This window comes from Pygocentrus nattereri, chromosome 11, assembly GCF_015220715.1.
Source record: "Pygocentrus nattereri isolate fPygNat1 chromosome 11, fPygNat1.pri, whole genome shotgun sequence".
Lineage (NCBI taxonomy): Eukaryota > Metazoa > Chordata > Actinopteri > Characiformes > Serrasalmidae > Pygocentrus > Pygocentrus nattereri.
The window spans coordinates 2,198,333-2,219,903 of NC_051221.1; the positions used below are offsets into that span (position 1 = coordinate 2,198,333).

Consider the following 21,571-nt stretch of genomic DNA (forward strand, 5'->3'; position numbering starts at 1 on the left):
CTCAAACTGTATGTCCATTAATGAATGATATAGAAATGACATTACAGCTAGAGCTGGTTGATATGTGAATTGTGAAAACATGAGTAAGAAGTTTAAATAATTTAATAAATGAGTTAAAATATTTTCAGAGTATAAACGCACAATGATATTTTTTTTAAACATTTCACACACTGTGCTCTACCAAATCTAGTTGGAGAGGCCTAATTACTTTTATTACTGACAGTATCTGCAATATGCTCCGAAAAATTATATGGTAACATTAAATGTTTTGACATCTTTTTTTTTTCTTTTCACAGACCTTTCAGATCCCTCCTCACATCCATCTATCTCTCTATCCTTTATAGCGACCCAACGGCACTTTTAAGAGCCACTCGTCTGTCTGTCTATCCATACATCCATTCATCCATCCATATATCTGTCTGTCTGTCTTGGTGTTTATCTGTCTACCTGTTTATCTGTCTGCATTGTCTGTGTGTGTGCATCTGTTGTCTGTCTGTGTATCTGTAGGTGTCATATTTTTGCCTTCATTTACACCATGGACTCTGAAGGAGACTCTGGTAATAAATTCCACAAGCTTCTTCAGGAAGCACAGAGACTTGCAGCAGAGCTCAATCCAAAATTGGTAATACTGTGTTTTTTTTTCTTTTTACATGTTGTGGTAACAGTATGAGCATGGCATGATCTTTATTATGGATATTTACTGAAGCAGTTTAATGAGCCTGGGGATGTGTACTAATTTTTATTTTACAATCATAGGCAAAGAAAAGAAGGTCGGCAAAACCCGTATCTGGTGTTGTTAGTTGGAGACAGAGGGATAATTCAGGACAAATTATTCCAAAATTTCCCCCAAAGACTTATAACTTATAACTTATAACTCGACTACACGTAATAAATGTTCTTTTTGGTCTCTAAATTTGAATTGTACAGGTCTTCTGATAGTTTAATAATGAAAATGTACCTTGGTCTCACATTGCTTTTTGTTCCAAACTCAGGTAAAAGGAGCAGTTCTGAAGTGGCTGAACCAGTATTTCAGCAGCCTGAGCCAACACCTTATGGTCAGTAGAAATCTGTTACACAGATTATACATACAGTCACACATTAATAATTTAGTAATATTTTTTGTCTTACATTTACAGATAGTGCTCAAGAACTTAATGCACTGCAAGACCTTCTCAGGGACATTCCTCCACAAGAGAAGGGCACTGTGCCACTAAGCTGGGCTGAACGGCAAGCTCAAAGCTCAGAGAAGTGGAATGCTTCTAGATCAGCCATGGTTAAAAACATATTTCTCGCAGAGCACACAGACACCTATATCTGTGACATCTGCCTGCAAAACACATCTGTTGTGAGGTGCAGAGATTGTTTGCCAAGACAGTTCCTGTGCAGTTCCTGCGATACACAGATACATCAGCACATCCTCCATAACCGAGAAGCCATGTTTGAGGGATTCTATCAACCCTTAGCCCCAAACATGATCATTCAACTTCAAAATGATGGGTCACACCAGATAAAGCATGAAGGTTTTAAATTCTTTTAAATAGTTGTGCAATGTGTTTGCCATCTGTTTTTTCAGCTCTGATTAATTTTGTTGCCATTAATTTTTTTCTTCTGTGTTTTAGTTCGACTGTTGCCGGTTCGTCTACCTCAACAGTGTACCTGTTCTCACAGTCAGCTAAAGCTGACCTGTGGCAAAGAGGTCATCCTTGTTGGAATTAATGGTAAGTACTTGGTTCAGTTCAATTAAATGCAAACGACTGAATTCATGCTGCTTACACAGCTCTTTTTGATTTCAGGACGGTACCAACTAAATTTGCCAACATTGAGCTGTTCTCAGTGCATGAAAAGCTGGACCACTGGACTTGATGAACTAGTACAATGTGGATATTGGCCTGCTACCATCAACCACCAGACCATCTTCCATGTAGACCTGTTCCAGTCTTTCCAGGATCTGAAGCAGCTGGCTCCTGGGCTTTCTCGTCAAGCATTTATTGGAATGCTTGATGAAAGAACAAAGTATTTTGGCAGAGTAAGCGTGCATCATATTTCTTTGTTGTAGATCAGGGCCAGTCTTATCCACAAAGGGTCACTGTGGCTGCAGATGGTCTTTCCAATCAAGCAGAACCTATTTCTATTTGTTTAAAGGTGCTGTAGAATACATTTATCTATTTTACATTATTCTCTAATTTGTACATAGAAGGTATGCGACCTTGGTTGGGGTGAAAAATGCCCACATGAGGTTTTTACATGCCCATTTACAGGTTAAAATGTGTTGGTGGTTCTTGTTATATTTTGAGGTAAGGAACTCTGCACCTGGATGCCCTGATAGTTTTGCACAGTTTGGTAATTTTATTCCTGCTCAAGCACCCCTGGTTTAACTCATCAGCTAATTACTTTACTGTGCTGTACTCTGGCCGTCAGTGTGGTGTATAATGTGTGGTACACAATGTGTTGAAGTATTTTTTAATTACATGTAATGAAGAAATGTATGTGTACAATTAGTTCATCACCTTTGTGTTTTTTCTGTTATTTTGCAAGACCGGAAAAATATGTGGTGACACATTCCAGCGGTCATTTCTGGAGTGGTGCTACGCGCAGCATGAGGTGGACAAACTGTTGGAAGTTGAGCCCTTCCGGTGTACAGCATGTTCACCACAAATGCATGCTGTATCAGTGGATGGAAATAGAAAATTATACCGATTTAAGAATGCATCAGGGTATGAAGTTGTGTTCAGAATACTTCTTTTTTCAAACAGAACACATGTTGTTTCAAAAGCTGTTCATGTTTGTAGCATTACAGAAATCTAGCTTTTTCTATTGTGCAGAAGTGCCACAAAGGGACTTTTTGATGGCACCTTCCTGGCCAGAGATGAGGAGGTGTCAAGTTTTGTTGCTCAAATCCAGCAGGCAACCAAACATGTAAATGTACACTACTGTTTTTTTTTTTTAAGAATTTATATTTTGTGTTCATTGATCTGTTTAAATTAATTACTTATTTGTGCAACACATTCGTTTTTCTTTTCTAATCCTTGCATTTTTGTGCTGTTTTATTTAATTATAGACTCCTGGGAAAGGAATGTGCGGATCATCACAATGGACAGCTGCAAAAGAGCATTCTGGGAAATCTGCCTCAAAAATTGATGAGGAGGGGCTGGAAATCGCTGTGTGCCGGCATGGGGTGCTTTTGAGAGCACTGAATATGTTCAGAGGGGAGATTTATGCTTACCCTCTGTATCTGCAGAAGGAACTGTCCCCCTCAAATGTTTCCTTTTTCTGTTCAGATGTGGCATGCAAGTATTATCCGTATTTGGAAAAGGTCTCCAATAAGTGCTCTGAACTGCAGGGACTATTGGAGATGCATCCACTTCTTTCAGTGATGCATGCCAAAGCACACTCCTGGACATGTGAGGTAAGCAAAGGTTGTATTAAATCTCAACAGCTATGTGAAAACTGTTGGCTAAACAAACCAAAATATGAATTTTAAATCAATTTGAAAACTATTCCCAAGATTTCTCAAAAACTGTGTTACAGTTGAAATGGGGTGGACGCAATCAAGAAGGCGCTGGCAATACCATTGGTGAGGAAGTGGAGCAGGTAAAGATAATTTAAAGCACTATGTAGCTGTTGAAGTGTAGAGGTTGTAATGAGACTTGATAGTTCGAGCATGATAATGAAAAATTACTGACATTTATATCTATGTTAGGTAAATAGCTTCCTGTCCAGGGCTGCTATCTCCACAAAATACATGTCTAAAGGTGGTAAGTATTTTTTGGTATACAATAAACCCATCACATGTATTTGTGATACACAGCCATTGAAATTACAATGAAGTTAAATGTTTCAAACTTTTTGTTTACAGGAAGAACAGACATGCTCACAGTTCTGGCAATGGGGTGGAACAAAAAGAAAATGAGTAACATGGACAAAATATTGGCCCAAAGATATGCTAAGGTACCCCATTTAACTGACTGGAACTGTTCTTAACGCTTTTAAAATGTTACTGAATACTGAAAAATGTTTGGTGATATGATTTGGTAATATTAAAGGCCGTCCAGAGAGTGGCAGATGATAAGCTTAAGCTGGAGGAGCTCAAAGCTGAGGTAAGGATTGATGATGCTGTTATCCAACAGTGGGTCACTGAGGTGCAACACTGGCCTGAAGGTAATATACTGAAGTAAATATTGATCTTGTGTCCTTATTCAGTAATATTTTATTCTAAAGTCACTTTTTCCAAATAGCAAATTCTAGTTTGGAGGGTGAAGCCTCAAGGGAGGTCATCCTGAAGAAGAAAATTGAAGGACTGTACCTTAGTGTCATGCAGAGGAAACATCGCCTTTACCGTCAGACAGGTATGATTCCTCATTATTTAGCAATTTTTCTTTCAGCCAACTGATTGTTTCTTTCTTTTGTAATGTACTAAACATAACATCATGTAAATTATGTAAATATTGTTGTGCATGTTATTCAGGTCTTTATATTCAATTCAGGTCAACTTTATTGTCATTATGCCTATATAGGATTGTACAGTACAACAAAATACTGTCAGCCTATTTCTCCAGTGAAGTGAAAGTGAATAGTGATATTGATTAAGTAAACTTTGAATAAGTAGACTGATATTTTCTTCCGCAGACAGCAACAAGAGACGATATAAGTTGCGCCAGAAAATTGCAGAGGAAAAGGCAGCTTTATCTTCTGCTATTGAAGAGCTACGTGAACAGACGGACATCATTCTGCCTGCTGTTGATGAGCTTCTCTTGACTGAAAATTTTGTGTGGTCCTGGACTTATCTTGGACCCAGTAAGAACATGTACAATACAGAGCTCAAATGTAGCTTTTGCATACTAAATACATCCTAAATAACTGCTTGTGTTGCTTAATAGGTAGAGCCAGCACTTGCCAGACCTGCCAACCTTTACGCATTTTGCGTAGCAGATACGCATTTAGACATCAAACTACGCTGCTATGATTTGTCACTTCAAAATACGAGAAAAGCCATCGATGGCTTTGAGTTCAACTGTCTGTGCATTTGCGCACTGGGCAGGTTGTCTATGGGTGTAACTGCATTGGGCAGCAACCAGTTGGGAAGACTTTGACCAATCATAGTGGTAGTTTTAAACTCTTCAAACAGGCTACAAGCGGAGAGCCGTCAAAACGAAAGTAACGAATTTAGTTTTCATCCCTCTCAGTCCATCTTCATACTGTGACTGGTTTTAAAGGGAGGACTGTACTAAACAGTTTCAGAGGTAACTGGCAGGATATGGGAATTGTGAATTGTCAATGTCAAAACTAGGCAACTCAAAAACAAGCTGCAAAATATAAACTTTTTTTTTTTTTTAAGTTTTAGCATTTCGCTTGTGTAAATATCCCCCTGCGAGCGTGAATGTGAAACTCGTGAGCACAGCAAGAAGTCCTGCGTGCGTGTTTATCATCATGTTGCGCTCAAACCGCCTTTTTCATTCTCGATTGTCTTCGCACGCCATGTGTCACCTTCGACTGCTTTCTGTGCTCGAGTGAAATGTTTGTGAAATGTTCGAGTATTGGATTGAGATGTTTTTGTTTTTTATGCATGCATTCACTGATACCTGTTGCCCGAGTGCAAATGTACCTGACCTTGTGCCGTGCCTTGCTGTGATGTGCTGTGCCACCCCACCGCAAGAAGTTGCTACTCAAAAAGAATTCCCAGGTTGGCAGGTCTGACTTGCTGTAAGCTTACATATTTCTATTTCTTTCTATGAACAGCTGATCTCAGAACAAAGAAGGCCATCTTTGCCCAGGTGATGGTGATCAGGAGAATGCAAGAGAAGGAGCAAATTGTAGTTCAGGAGATGAGGAGGCACTTGAACTCCCTCATAGGTGTTGCTGGGAGTCTAAAAACCTTACTGCTGGACCAAAGTAATTTTTTCATCATTGCAGTTAATAGCATTTTTGTAGTATGTAGTCAAGAGTATGCAACTTGATTGAAGGACTATTTGTGCTTCAGCAAAACCTGGTGTGGGGGGCGTTGTTAATCTGCTTTTTCATCCAATTCTTAGGCAATGGCGCACACTGTGGATATCACAGCATGTTGAGGAGGAGATTGAGTGTTGTGAATGCCCATGTACATCACACAAAAGCATCATTCAGCCTCGGCTCTTCATGGAGAAATGACATCCCAAGATATGCTGTCTGAGGACAGGGAGGAACAAGTGTCAGATGTGGAGGACACATCTGATGATGACAATGACATTGATTCTTCATAAGTACATTGAGATTATTAAATACCCATGTCTAGTTCTTTGGGCTTCAAAACAGCTTATGGTGCATGATGTGGTGCATTATCACCACATCATTTACAGGTAGTTCTCGACTTACGTCCATTCGACTTTACGACCGTTTTATGAAAGGTGAGCTACGGATTTAAGAATTAAGAATTTAACTTATAATTCGTGCTTAGTTCTTTTTCTCAAATGAAAAGCGAATCAACAGCCGAATTCCAACCGAGACTTGCCTAAATAGTAGCGGCCGTTGGCGTAGTGCACTACTTAGGCTTGCTTTCTAGTGTTGTAGTACGCGGTTTGAGATTCAGCTAAAGAGCGCACAATGGAAGAGAAGAGTATTTTGATTGACACTGGAAAAAAACAATCACGATCGGCACTCGGAATAACAAGGGGTTGACCATCATCCCGGAAGATATGTTATGTTCTGAATTGCAATTAGTGTTTTACTTAAAATTAACTGTAAAAAAAAAAGAAAGTGTATTAATAGACGCTTCAAATGACATAAAATGAACAAAGAAAAGTATGACATATAACAATAATAAGGAAAATGATGATAAAATATGATTTAAAGATTTTCATAACATCATTACACAGTACTGTACATATAGCCTACTTGAGTTACGTCCAATCAGCTTTACAACGGGTTTGTTGGAACCAGTCGTCGTCGTAAGTCGAGAACTACCTGTAATTGCTTTGGCTAATTCTGTGTTGGGTGGAGAAGACATCTCTGGGAGTGAAAAACACTTTTTATTATTAAATTTTATAATCTGTTCTTTTGATCACAAAAATTACAAAGGACACCTACTCATTCACGTCTTATTCGAGCTGTGCTGAATTACTATATATGTATCACAGGCCTGAGAATAGCCTGAATTAATTTCATTGTTATATCTGTGTGTATGTGTGTAATTATATAATTGAGGAGGCAGTTTTTGCACAGGAGACAAGACCCCTGAAGCTTGTATATAGTCTTCATTGTGCATATACAGTTAAATTTGCATACTATCATGAAACGCGCTGTACACTTTCCAGTGCACATAACGGATACTGCTGAATTGGTATTATTCTGTGCATTTATCCTTAGTCTAATGTTAATATGGACAATTGTCAAGAAATAAAATGCTTTACATTGTGAATAAATGGTACTGTATCTGAATCTTTATGGTAGAGAACTTGGTCTTTTTTTATTCACCATGAAAATGCACTATACATTACATTAATCTTCAAGTTATATTAATGGGCAAACATGCTGTGCAGGAAAAGTAGGTCACCAACACAGATGGAAAATTGTGCAAACACCGTTACATAGATAATCATGACGAGACCTGTGCTGTGTATTTTTGGAGCCGATAGGATTTATAGTTTTTAATAAATTTAAGTTTAAAAATTTTAAAATCCCCATAGGAATGAATGGGGCAGTTTTTTAAACCGATGATGCAGCAGTAGGCCACTCAGTCTCACAGACACGCAGGGTCCCTCTCCCTCACACTCATGACACTTCTGCTAAATACACATATACACTAACATGCATGCACACACATACACACATAGTTAGGACTCTATAGCAACCACTTGGTAACACCCTAGCAGCCACCTGGGATACCCTAGCAACTACCTAGTAATACCCTAGCAACAACATAGTAAAACTCTAGTAACCACCTGGAATATCATAGCAACTGCCAGGTAACACCCTAGCAACTACTTAGCAACACCCTAGCAATGACATAGTAACTCCCTAGCAACCACCTGGAATATCATGCAACAGAGGACATAGGTATTTTTTACATGCTTCAGCACTCGGCAGCCCCACTGTGTGTTTGCACGATGTCACGGGGGGTCGGCGTCCCAGCTCTGGGGACACGACTACTCCCTCCATTCCTGCCTCCACCTCTAGGGGAGCACACTTTACACCATCCCTACCCAATTCCCAATCACCTGAGTATTAATCCAAAACACCTAGTCCTCGTTGGGTTTGGTGTCTTGTCTCCCTTATTTATTTCCACAGGTTTCACCAGTCCAGCGCTGCGCATTGCAAAGCCTGCATATGAATACAGCGCTGTGCCTGGTGACCTTGTGCCTGTGCAACTCCAAACTGCCACTAGAAGCAATAACATAAGAACTGGGAAGAAGGGAACATTTTTTGGTATCAGACTCCCAGTATCTCTGCCTAGTTTGTTCTGCATGATAGAAGAGTCATATATACAGTTCTTAATGCCATTTGACCCCTGGAGGTCCAGCAACACCCCCAGGAATAACAAAAATTTGCACACTTTAAAAAACTCTAATTCAGCAACTAATTCACATATAAATGTGAAATTTCATACATTGATTATTTATATAAGAAATAAAGTAGGAGGCACCTTTCAAGCTTATATGAAAATATCAAGTTTATAAAAAAATGTTTTATCATGCTGATGAATTATGTCACATATTGAATTATGTGACATGATTTATGACCCTAAAAATGTAAATAAAAACAGAATGCTCAACAGTTTCTGCCTCGGGGACGCATTGCATAGGACCCCCACATGAACATATTGCAAGCACGGACACCTAGATCAAAGGGCAGACACGTGGCAAACCTTTCAAGGTGCCCTTATGGGCTATACTATATAGAGCACTATAGGGGCAAAATCAGGCATATAACATGCTTCTGCGGCCCAACGCATGAATGCAGTCACATGCTGCTGCATGGACGCATTGTAAAGTCCCCCTAGATGAACATACTGCAAGCACGGACCCCTAGGTCAAAGGGCGGAGGCCTGGCGGTGATTTACATTTGGCTCTGTAGGCCTCTATGGCATAATCCATTCAAACACACTTACATGGCCAGACAGGGCCAACCGCTGAGCGCAGCTGAACCAAAATTTAGATACATCATATTAGATACATACATACATATATTACATCATATATCATAATGTAATATGGATTTGGGTGGTGCGGGCCAATGGATGGAGGTAGCTGCACCCCCTCATAGAGTGTTACTCTTCACTATATATACATGGTTAGTCCATTGTTACAAGCACCTAGCAACAAGGGCCTGCCCACATGAACATTCTTTGTGAGTGGGATGCAAATTGACATCTATATGAACTGTGTCAAATAATGTCAATTGGGATGCAAATTCACACCTATTTGAACTATGTCATATAGATGTGAAGTGGGATCAAGAAATGGGATGCTAGTTTATTTTAAGAAATGAGCTTAAAACTCACAAACTAAGCATTAATTAACATAGTACATGTTTCACTGAAGCCATATATGTCTTCAGAGTTGTAAAATTCTACTGTACAAAACCCACCTATTTTGGTGACTTGAGTAGATTGGAATTGGGATTATGAGATCTCTGCTTTGGAGTGACCTACATTGAAAATAAGACCAGCACAGTCCAAGTTTGGGTCTCCCTAAGTCAGAGTGTGAGTTTGAAGAGGATTGGAGAAAGTCAAAATTTTGGTCCAAAAAAACCCTTTGGACCAAATTTTTGACTTTCTCCAATCCTCTTCAAACTCACACCCTGAATTACAAGGGCACAGGTATATACATGAATGGTTTGGGGTGTCCTTTGTCCTATTTTTCCTTTCACAATGCATCAAACGTCATTTGTCGTTGCCAAACTGTGCACAATGCCAAATGCCATATGCACTTATCCACTTAGCCCTCTACCACATACCACCATGCATGCTGGCCTTTTGTGTTCCGATGACAAACCAGATGGTCCCTCTCCTCCTCTAGCCCGGATGATGATCCATGTCCATGATTTCCTTATTTACTTCTGAAACTCTGGGATGCTCTTTTATATCCAATCGTGTTACTGATCTGTTTTTATCATTACACAACTTTATCGTTTATGTTGAAGTACACAGCCAGTGTAGAACAGGGCCATGTCTATAAACCTGCGCAATACACTTCATGGTACAAAAATAACCCAACCATTAATTTTAAAGTATAATGATGTTTTAGAATAAGTGAAAATCATTACAAATCTAATGTTGGTGTAAGCATGTGACTGACTAATCAATAAAATAAGTGATAATGACCCAACAATGCCCCAGAGCTTTCTGCAGGTAATTGTATGACCAAAAGTTTTGATTGTTACTTTTGGCAAAACAGACAATATAGTGTATCACTGAAATTGCGAACATGACTGATTCTGAGAATGTGGTGCTACAAGTTAAGAACAATTAGAAATACAACATGAAGTTTTACAATATTATATCAATTTTAAGTGATATGTAGGTAAAGAAAAGGTGTGTGGGGTAAACACTTTAATTCCACATACAAGTATTGTTTTAAGATGTTGCACAATATCTTTATTGAACAATAATAACCTTATGAATGACAAGGGTAATGATGAATAAATAACACATCACCTAGAAATAGTTATGCTAAACATCAAAATTCCAAAATGAATTATTTAGAGTATTATTTCAAATCATTACTACGGGAATATCTCGTTGAAAGGCTCCCATGTGTCTTTCCACTTGATGCCACTGCAAAAAAAGAAAACAAAATATAAGGCATCACATTACGTAAAATACATTCTTATAAATCGGAGTGTGAATAGAAATGAGCCTTGTAATCCTCTCTATCCTCCGCAGTGACTTGCTTATGTAAGTACATAAACTTTCACATTTTAATTTCAGAATTAAATCACAAATGACAAAGTTCACATACCACCCAGAACACTGCTGCCAACGGACTTTGACCTCTTTTGTGCCCTATGATGAAATATAAATTATTCATTACACTCCACAGTCCAATTACAGTGTTACTGACCTGGTCTCGCTACAAATACACCACAACATCTTCTAAGACATTATGCTGAATCGACACACAATACCACAGTGGTTTCATTCAGTCTAGGACTTGGCTACAAATATTGTCATCTCAAAGACAGAACAATAAACAGCATCAGTTTCAAGATAATACTCATCATAAAATCACAAGATTTATACACCTCAAAGTAAAAAACATTATGACCACTCACAGATGAAGCAAACGCCGATATTATGACAGTGACGCATGTCAAGGTTTGTGATACATTACAACTGAACAGTTGCTTCTCATAGTCAGCATGTTGGTTCTAGGGAGAAATCGGCAAGATTGAAGACCTGAGTGACCAAATCATCAGAAGCCTGGGCATCTGGAGCATCTCAGAAATGGCAAATCACAAACCTGCAAGAAGGTGTTGGGTGCTCAAAACTCATTGATGAGACAATGAAGGCTATATTGTCTGGGCTACTGGGTCACAAATAATAATAAAAAAAAAAAAACATTTAATACTAGCTACACAATGTATTGCACCTTGCTGCAAATTTACCCCTGTGGGATAATAAAAGGCTATCTTATCTTACATGTGGCTGTTTAGCTGTAGCTAAAGTCCTGTCAGAGTGTCCAGGCTTGTCCCATGCGCCCACAATGCGTCATGAGAATCATACCTTGGAACAATGAAAGAAGGTTGTCTGAGGGTTGCTCAATTTGACACATTCCACCTCCCTAAACATTGTTATGGGTCAGGTACAGGTTCCCTGATGGCAGTGATATCTTTCAGGATGACTCCTAATAATGCATCCTGCCACACTGCACATCGTTTGGGAACGGTTTGAGGAACATGCAAAAGAGTTCCCTGACCTCCAGATCTTAAGCAGATTAAGCATCTGTGCTTAATCATTTGTGACATCACATTAAGCATTTGTGATGTACTGCAACAGCAGGTCCTATCCAGCAGCTCTACTTTGCAACTTACAGGATGCAAAGGATTTGCAGTTAATGTCTGGGTACCGTATACCACGGAGCACCTTCAGAGGCCTTGCCTCAGCATGTTGGAGATACTGTGGTGGCATGCGGCATATGGTCAACAGCATATAAGGCATGTGGTCATAATATTTTACCTCATCAGGGTGTTTGGTGTCCCAGACATTCAGAGAACACCTGTAGCTTTAAACATGTTTATACCAGGGTAGAACTGAGTCTTAAGTCAGAGCTGAATTACTTTTAATGTGTTCTTGGATTGGATACGTATCTGATTTGTGACGATGAGACATTCATTTTGGAATATAGCCTATATTTTTTCCCACTGTGCATGTGTTTATCCTCACACATCATAAAAATAGGACCCTTTATCTCAGTTTGCATTCAAAAGATGAATTTCCTTCAGGATCTGCAAGTTCCTTCAGGATTAATAAAGTGTTATCTTATCTTATCTTATACACTGAAACAATGATCACTCACCTCTTGTGATACCCTCTGTGATAAAATTTTTTGGACTGGGTAGGTGTCAGCCATAGTGTGGACAGGGCATTCTAAAGTACAAACAGTACAAATTTCATTATGACCAGCTTTGTTAATGTATGTAGTCATATATTTAGATTAATTAAAGCAATGTCCTATAATGCAGTGGTTCTAGTACTCAGGGCCAACCTTTTTTGCTGTAAACCTACCAGATATCCAGTGTTCGTAATGTACAGGTGCATCTCAATAAATTAGAATATCATCATAAAGTTGATTTATTTCAGTAATTCAATTCAAAAAGTGTAAGCCATATATTGTATAGATAGACAAACGTAGTGATCTATTTCAGGCGTTTATTTCTTTTAATATTGATGTTCATGGCTTACAGTGAATGAAAACCCAAACGTTATTATCTCAGAAAATTAAGGTTTTATAAGCCTTTAAAGCGGTCCCTTAGTCTGGTTCAATAGGCTACACTAGCATGGGAAAGACTGCTGACTTGACAGATGTCCAGAAGGCAGTCGTTGACACCCTCCACAAGGATGGGTAAGCCACAAAAGGTCATTGCTAAAGAAGCTGGCTGTTCACAGACAAAAAGGACTGGACTGCTGCTCAGTGGTCCAAGGTCTTGTTTTCAGCTAAATCAGTGATGGTTTGGGCAGCCATCAAAGCAACCTGGTCTTCCATAGCACTTCAGCAGTGCCACAGACTGATCGCCTCCATGACACGCCGCACTGATGCAGTAATTCATGCAAAAAGAGCCCTGACCAAGTGTTGAGTGCATATACTGTACATACTTTTCCGTAGTCATTTCTGTATTAAAAATCTTTTTAAAAATTGGTCTTATATAATATTCTAATTTTTTAAGGTAATGACTTTTGGGTTTTCATTGACTGCAAGCCAGAATTACCAACATTAAAAGAAAAACACTTGAAATAGATCACTATGTTTGTCATGTATCTATACAATATATAAGTTTCACTTTTTGAACTGAATTACTGAAATAAATGAACTTTTTGATGAAATTATCATTTTTGAGCTGCATGCACCAGTATTTGGTACTATGCAAATGTTTCAGGCACCTGAGAAAATATTTCTGAAATATTACATTCTTCTTAATATAATCAAATAAACTAGTCTAGGTAAAAATAATTACAATTTCAGTTATACATCAATTCAATTAAATAGATGAACCCAATAGAACCCCAGATTGTGAGAATATGATTTTACCACTTGGGTTGATCTTTATTCTTCTTTTCTTGCAGGGAAAAGTACGATTAAATGTCGAGCTGGACACTAGATGAAAGAAAACATATTAGTAGTTAGAGCTGTGACATCGAAATTTTCGCTGCAGCACAAGCTGGCTGAGTGAAGACATCAACACAACTCTTATTTAGAAGTAAACAGGCAGACTATATAACTATGCATCTATATAACTACACATAAAATTAGTCTAAATAGTAGTGTTAAATATTTTTTTTACATGTACTGTTACCCTGCATTTTATTTCTGCTTCATATGAGTTCAAAACAAGTAGGCCATATAAACACATTTCATCTCAGTGTTCTATTCATGTCTCAAATAAACCACATGGTCACCCATGTGGTTCCAACCTGGAGAAACTACTGTCTCACTTGCACTGTCATTGTTGTTCAGTTGCTACATAGAAAACAATGCAAAACAACCAAGGTATTATAAAGTTTAAGGAGGGAAGACTACAAGTCTGAACCTGCTGGTTCCTTCAGTGAATGTTAAGGAATCTAATACTTATTTTCATTCGCAGTTCAGTAAGAGTGATCTGAAACAATGACAAATATAACAACATTATTTCTTCATCAGAATTATTATTTGAATATACATATACATTACAGATACATACATAAAATTATGATTACACAAATACGAATCTAATAAAGGTTAGATTTGTTTCCAATGATACAATAGTTTTATTAACTGTACCGATGTGGGTGCTAATTGTTTGACGATTTGACAAACGTTTCATTCATCTACTTTACTAGTTTATGGGATATTTAAACACGGCTAGGTCTGCATTGCGGGGGTCAGTTGCTTAATAGGCAAATGATGGGCATGGGTGCCATTGTTCAACAACTAAACAGACTATCAAGTTTTCATGGTAAACAAGAGGCTAGCTGTTTTTGCTAACTCTCTGCTGAAAGTGAAAATGTAATCTTAGATTGTTTTGTCTGTCGTATTATTGCAAAATGACTGATTACAGTTCAATGCAATAACCTTAACCCTTATAGGGTCCTCGTTTTTTTGTTACATAAAGAGTCCTGCTGGGTCTGGTGGACCCAATGCATTTTGGGGCTTTTAATTTAACATAATCAATTATCTTATTTTAATATACTCAGCAGATGTTTACTTTATCCCAATTGCAAGTAATATAAACAACACATGGGTTAAATTTGTGGCGTTTACCTTTGTTAAATCACATTTATGAATAGAAATGCCACTCGTTTTGGTTAATTTTTTTAATTTAAAATGTAACATAAGGACATGCATCATAAAACAGGCATAACAGAAAAAATAACAACAAGAAATGAACAAATGAAACATGTTTTTCCAAAACTAAAATGGATTTTTTTTTTATTTGACCCGCTCAGGTCAGTTAAGCCCCACTGAACACATTAGCCCCATTGAGGACCACTCTCATTCCTTGATTTTTCTCAGGGGCTCCTCCATTGCATTTCCCTGTGTAGACCTGCAAGTTCCACACATAAGATGAAGCGGCATCACAGGCAGCCCAAATCTTTATACCATACTTGGCAGGTTTAGATGGGCTATACTGCCGGAAAGGGCAGCGACCCCGAAACGGCATCAGCTGCTCATCAACTGTGACGTTGAGCCCAGGGTTGTAAAACAGGGGGAGACGGTCCACCCACTTGTCCCACACTGTTCTGATGGCAGCTAGCTTGTCTCTCTGCTGTCGAGCTGGTCTATCATCACGGTCATCAAAACGGATGGTCCTGGAAATTATTTTGTAAGTTTTCAGAGACGTCGTTGCCTGGAAAAGTTCTCTGCCAGTTTCTTCATGCCATAGGGATTCTGTGGCCTCCCCTTTGGACCTGAAAACACCAGCAAGGATAAGAACCCCAAAGTAAGCATCCAAATTGGTTTCATCAACTTCCACCTATCTCCAAAGACCCTGCTTGGCTGGTCCTGTGGCTAGCTTCTCATGGGCTGGGCCTGGGGCTAGCTGCTGGCGGGCTGGTCCTATGGCTGGCTGCTCACATAGTCCTGGATGCTGATGGGCTGGTCCTGAGGCTCTTTTATGCTTTGGAGCTGACTGATGCTGATCCTTCTCTTCAAACTCGGTCAGACTCTGAATTTTCAGAAATGGGATCTTCATATTCCGAAACCTCTTCCTCTGCATCACTATGAGAACCCTCTGTCTCCTCCAATATCAGCTGTAAGGCACTCTGAACAGTTAATCGCTTTGCCATCTTGATCCTTTATGGTATAGAACCATGCTGACAGAGGTGTTTATAGTGTTAGATCCACAAGACTGATTCCCACGAGATAGAAGGTGAAACGTGTGGGAATGTGGGTGCTGGCAGTGATGGTGCTCTTAACTGGTGCGGGAACAGTGGGTGCACACTGTGGGTGCTCATCCATTCACACATCCCCACACACACAGACAGAGAACCTATGATTTCCACACTTTCAGTAGCCCCGGGTCCAGAGGACCCGAAGACCCTGTATGTAATATAAATGTGAAGGGGGGGTATATGGGGGGGGTCATTGAAAATGTTTTCTGATTTATGTTCCGTACAGAAAACGAGCCAAGGCCAGTGAATCTTAGTTTGAAAAAATAATTATTTGTGACATTTTTATTGAGCGAAAAACTGGAAACGGGTCCCACAGACCCGAAGACCCTATGAGGGTTAAAAAGTATAGTGAAGCTAATAATTTACCATTTGGTGTTACTTCTTGTGTTCTTTTCTTGCAGGGGTACTTGTCTGTGGAATTCTCATTTCCAGATGTAACAGGGGAGAGAATTGGATTGAGTTCATCTAAAGAGCTGCTGCGGGGCTCAGGAGGAGCTGAAAAGCTGGGGCTAGCCTCAGGACCATCTGAAGAGAAGGGGCTGGTCTCAGGAGCATCTGAACAGATGGGGTTGACTTCCAGATTAAGAACCACTAAGTTGAGGAAAATATTTTATTAACTACAGTTCCACAGAATGCATGACCGATAATACAAACCTCTCGTGTTTCATTCATGGTGCCAAGTACATCGCCAATATATTTTACAAGTTTACAGTAATTGACCGTTGTGTAGATTGTGCTGCACAATTTATCAGCAAACCTCTTCTATTTCCATTAACAGAAAGGGAACAATACTGGACCAACAAAGATGAAAAATTAATTGTGTCGGCCTATTGCCCATATAGTAAGTGCGTAAGATAAAAAGTCCAGTTAATGTAGCCTTCACGAACATCAATGTTCTAACTCAGTTACTTTATAGAAACCTTAATAAATTATGTTATATGAGTGAGAAATAGAAGTCTGGACCCGCAAACACATTCAGTGAATGTTAAGCATTATTTTTTGGTACTTGCTTTCACTCTCAGAAGGACTGATTTTAGTTAAGAGACATACATGAATGATGCATTTTGACCAGAATAATCACTGGATTATAAAGGTGGTTGCATCTATGCCAAGGGGCAATAAACTTTTCTAGCAGCTTGGGATCACCTTACAAATGAACATTTTTATTGTTTATTGCTTAAATTTGTGACTGATCTGTATGTATCTATAAACAATGTATAAATGACTGTGTAAATACACAAATATAAAACACATTTATGAGCGTAGTGATACACCATTAACAGTTCAATGTAATAAACTGAAAGAGTAATAATAGTGAATATTACCATCTGACAGGAACTTTTGTGTTCTTTGCTTGCAAGGGTCTCACCTGTGGAATTTTCCTTTTCAGATGTAACAGGAGTAAGAATTAAGGTGTATGTAGGTTCAGTATGAAGGGGAGCAACTGAAGAGCTGGGGTTCTCTGTAGGACCATCTGAACAGCTGAAGTTGGTCTCAGGAGCATTTGAAGAGTTGGGGTTGGCTTCTGGATTAAGAGCCACTACGTGAAGAAAAACATTACTATAATGTTATATTAAATACCACACTATTATAATGTAATGTTATAGTAATTACAGTCCTTTGAAGGACATATTAACATTCATTCCTCCTGATTTGATAAGCAGATATGAGAGACACAGAAAATGAATGAGTGAAATACTCAATGCACTTAATTTCAACATGCCTTTTAGAAGACCTTCATACAGCAAACGAATTGTAGAAATTGATGTCCTCTCCATTTCTGAAGAAAACTGCTGAGGATTAAAAACATCTGCCCTAAAATTTGTGGCCTGCCTCGTCTTCCTCCTCCCAAGAAGAAGAAGGGGGTAATAACCCAACATGTGAAACTTGTGGAGCTGTAAGTTAACAATAAGTACATATTAGTAGTATTACAAAACCCATGTATGTAAACAGTCCATGTGATTAGTTATTATTAGTTAACTTACTAGAAGATTGGTGGAATTTATCAGCTTTGAGGTGTTTCTTCCATTCAACATTTTTTGGGCCCATTCCTTTGATGTTTTGTCTTTGGCCTGCTGCAATTTCACTTTCTGGGGCTGAGAAGCCCCACACAGCTTGCAGTGTTTACAGCCAACATTTATTTGTGCCTTGCATGACTGGCAGGTCTTTTGGGTTGAACCTGGCATGGTATCCAGTCAGTCAGACAGACAGATGAACAGCCAGAAAGAAAGCCAAAAAGGTAGAACGACAGAGAGGTAGGTAGGTAAGTAGATAGAGAGATAGACAGATAGATATATAGATAGACAAACAGATAGGTAGATAGACAAATTGATTATCTATAATCAGATTATAAACGGATGTATGGATAGACAGACAGGCGAGTGGCTCTTAAAAGTGCCGTTGGGTCGCTATAAAGGATAGAGAGATAGATGGATGTGAGGAGGGATCTGAAAGGTCTGTGAAAAGAAAAAAAAAGATGTCAAAACATTTAATGTTACCATATAATTTTTCGGAGCATATTGCAGATACTGTCAGTAATAAAAGTAATTAGGCCTCTCCAACTAGATTTGGTAGAGCACAGTGTGTGAAATGTTTAAAAAAAATATCATTGTGCGTTTATACTCTGAAAATATTTTAACTCATTTATTAAATACTACCACGTATCATGAAAACTTCTTACTCATGTTTTCACAATTCACATATCAACCAGCTCTAGCTGTAATGTCATTTCTATATCATTCATTAATGGACATACAGTTTGAGTAATGTTAGTGTAGACCTGTGGATTATTTAGGTATACATATTAGGCACATGCTCTAATTAGGCCAGCTGTAATGCTAGCTAGCAAAGAACATTTTCACCTGTTAAACACCGACACGCATTCTTAGCATGTCAAAAGTAAACTACTACATGGTGCACAGGGCAACATAACTTTATAGAAATTGCGATACTTACAAAAGGAAGAGTGATTAAAATCTCAAGTTTATTAAAGGCATGCTAGCTAATCTAAGCTAGTTTACTAGTTTAGCTAGCAGCATGACCAGCTCTGTGCACATTTGTCTTATACTCTTGGGATGTTAAACCGAGCTCCTACTTAATATTGCATTTTATTTAAGTTTATATTAATGAAAAAAAGCTGTTAATGTATTCAGAATTGCATGTGTCTGTTATTAAAACGAAGTCAAGTTAAGCACCGGACTGCTTACACACTCACCGTGTGGAGGGAAAAGCGAGCTGTGGTTCCGTGTCCAGAGGATCGGGCGGAAGTGCACACAGTCCGAAAGATGGGGGGCGCTCACTTTCACTTCAATGCATTAGCTTTCATAAATGAGGCTGTATGAAATGTAGTGCCCTAACTTAGACCCTCCCTTAAACGATCTTTGCTTCAAAACCTTGATATCGATGGTCGCAATCGCGCTCAAATTGGATAGCAACCTTACCAATGCAACCAGAACTTCACAGTAAGAGTCTTTGTCTGAGCACATTCTTGTTAACTAAATACATACATATATTGGGATGTTTCCATACGTGGTCTATTATGAATGAATTCCTGTTACAAGTGAGGTTAACTAAAACGAACAAGAATGACTAAAAGTAAATTCCTTTGTTAAATTGGCAACCTCGCACATCACTTCTGAAGATGTAAAATCCATCATTATTTGAGCTTGGATACTAATCAGTTCATTTAGGCATATCAGAACCTGAGAAGAACCAGAAACAGAGAATAAAAGAAGGAATACGTTTAGGTGAAAATTACGTTTGTCTCCACACATCAGAAAAAAGTAGCCAAAAACAAACCGAACAAACCCTAAACTATGAAACTATTAAACTCTCATAGTTTATTAATTAATAACAGAATTATTAATAATATATTAATTACTATTATTAATACTATTATTATTATTAATTAATAATAACGTGTGTGCTCATTGGTGTGTATCTCCGTCCCTTACTCTGTGGCAGGCCTGAACATACTGTGCTCCAGTGTATAGCACGCTTATATTTACCTCAGACATCATTGCTCAGGAAGGGTTTTAATAAAGCGATTATGTTGGTCTTTTTAGTGAAGAATTCTGACCGAATCCCACTGTATTCTGGGCATTCGCTCAGTAAGTGCATCTCTCTCTATGTCTCTCTCTCTCTCAACTCGTAAAACGTCAAATGTCTCATCTTTTTTTAGCGTTTGCGTTAATATACTGTACAGAGGAGATACTACGATCAGTTTGGACACCTAAATATAGCCTAGGGATCGATTTTGTCGGGAATCGGCGAGTATTTACATGTATTTGATAGCGGCGTAACATTTGTACGCAGCTCTCTGCGTACGCATGAGTACGCATCCCAGTGTTTAGTTTTGCGTACGATTTCATACGCATAGGGAGTGAGACCGGGTTGGTTTTTGTACACCTACTAAACACTGTGGGAACACCCAGATACCACTGATCTCATGATAACTCTGACAGTAATAATCTCCTGCATCTTCAGTCTGGACATTACTGATGGTCAGAGTGAAGTCAGATCCAGATCCACTGCCACTGAAACGATCTGGAACACCTGACTGTCTGTGACTAGTCCAATAGATCAGGAGTTTGTCCAGGTTTCTGCTGATACCAGGATAGATAGTCACTGTTATAAACTGCAGGGCTGGTTCTACAGCTGATGGTAACTGAGTCTCCTGGAGAAACAGTTTTCACTGAAGGAGTCTGAGTCACCGTCACCTGACCACTGGATCCTGAGAGAAAATATCATTTTAAACACTTCAAAATAAAGAATTAGTAGAATATATAGAGAAATATTAATCTACAGAAATTAGTTTACACAAAGGTGAAGGAGTGAGTTATGATGGATGGTTGCTGTGGGTGAAGTTTGTGGGGCAGCAGCTCTCAGTCATGAAGTGTTAAACTCACAGGACTATAAACACTAGCAGAGCACTGAAGCATGGGCTGATCATGCAAAGTGGAGCCTCTATGGAAATCATCTTTCTAACAACACTGAGTAAAGATGATCATATTTATCTGATCTTGTCTGATCAGATGTTTCTGCTCTGGGTGGAATCTGATGTTTAAAGTGCTGCTTTTTATAGAGATGTGGGGAAATGAAATCTCTTCTGATTCCCACCAGAGTTTTCTGAAAGAAGACAGAATGACTTGAGCGTTATACGACATTTCACTCCCCCAGATGATCCTTAAGGTATTAAGTGGAGAGGAACAATAAGGGGGTCTCAGAGGTTTGTGGAGGTCAGTAGTGGAGACTATTGCTTGTCTAATTGAAATATTCCCTTAAACTAATAAATATATTTCTCCCTGTCTGGTCATCGTACTGTAACTGTAATATCAGCAAGTCTTTATTCATGTTAGTCATATTATTCATAAATGTCATGTTTCTGATTCAGAGACTATAAAATCTCCAGAATCTAACAGCCACTTTCATTGACCTGAACACACTGATACACCGTTTCACAGGGGGCTTGTTGATTGACACTGAAGGTCCATCAGAAAACTGAGTCATTAATCT

At 38.7% G+C, this 21,571-nt stretch overlaps 1 protein-coding gene and 2 long non-coding RNA genes across 3 annotated transcripts; 1 reads left to right on the forward strand and 2 right to left on the reverse strand.

Moving 5' to 3' along the window:
* Positions 1 to 943: 943 nt before the first annotated feature.
* Positions 944 to 5,158, forward strand: LOC108419006. Its single transcript, XM_037542783.1, has 14 exons — positions 944 to 1,055; positions 1,137 to 1,520; positions 1,620 to 1,718; positions 1,794 to 2,026; positions 2,536 to 2,714; positions 2,823 to 2,916; positions 3,059 to 3,406; positions 3,529 to 3,591; positions 3,701 to 3,755; positions 3,857 to 3,948; positions 4,044 to 4,158; positions 4,236 to 4,346; positions 4,627 to 4,766; positions 5,039 to 5,158. Exons 1-14 carry the CDS (start codon positions 947 to 949, stop codon positions 5,156 to 5,158), a joined length of 2,142 nt encoding a protein of 713 aa, XP_037398680.1. The 5' UTR covers positions 944 to 946.
* Positions 5,159 to 12,494: 7,336 nt separating this feature from the next.
* LOC119264379 lies at positions 12,495 to 16,619 on the reverse strand. The gene is made up of 3 exons (XR_005130988.1): positions 16,424 to 16,619; positions 13,719 to 13,784; positions 12,495 to 12,559 (listed from the first exon to the last, which is right to left on the reverse strand). It is a non-coding gene; the product is annotated as an uncharacterized LOC119264379 (long non-coding RNA).
* Positions 16,620 to 17,871: 1,252 nt separating this feature from the next.
* On the reverse strand, positions 17,872 to 19,907 carry LOC119264383. Its single transcript, XR_005130992.1, has 3 exons — positions 19,272 to 19,907; positions 18,043 to 18,513; positions 17,872 to 17,952 (listed from the first exon to the last, which is right to left on the reverse strand). It is a non-coding gene; the product is annotated as an uncharacterized LOC119264383 (long non-coding RNA).
* Positions 19,908 to 21,571: the final 1,664 nt, after the last annotated feature.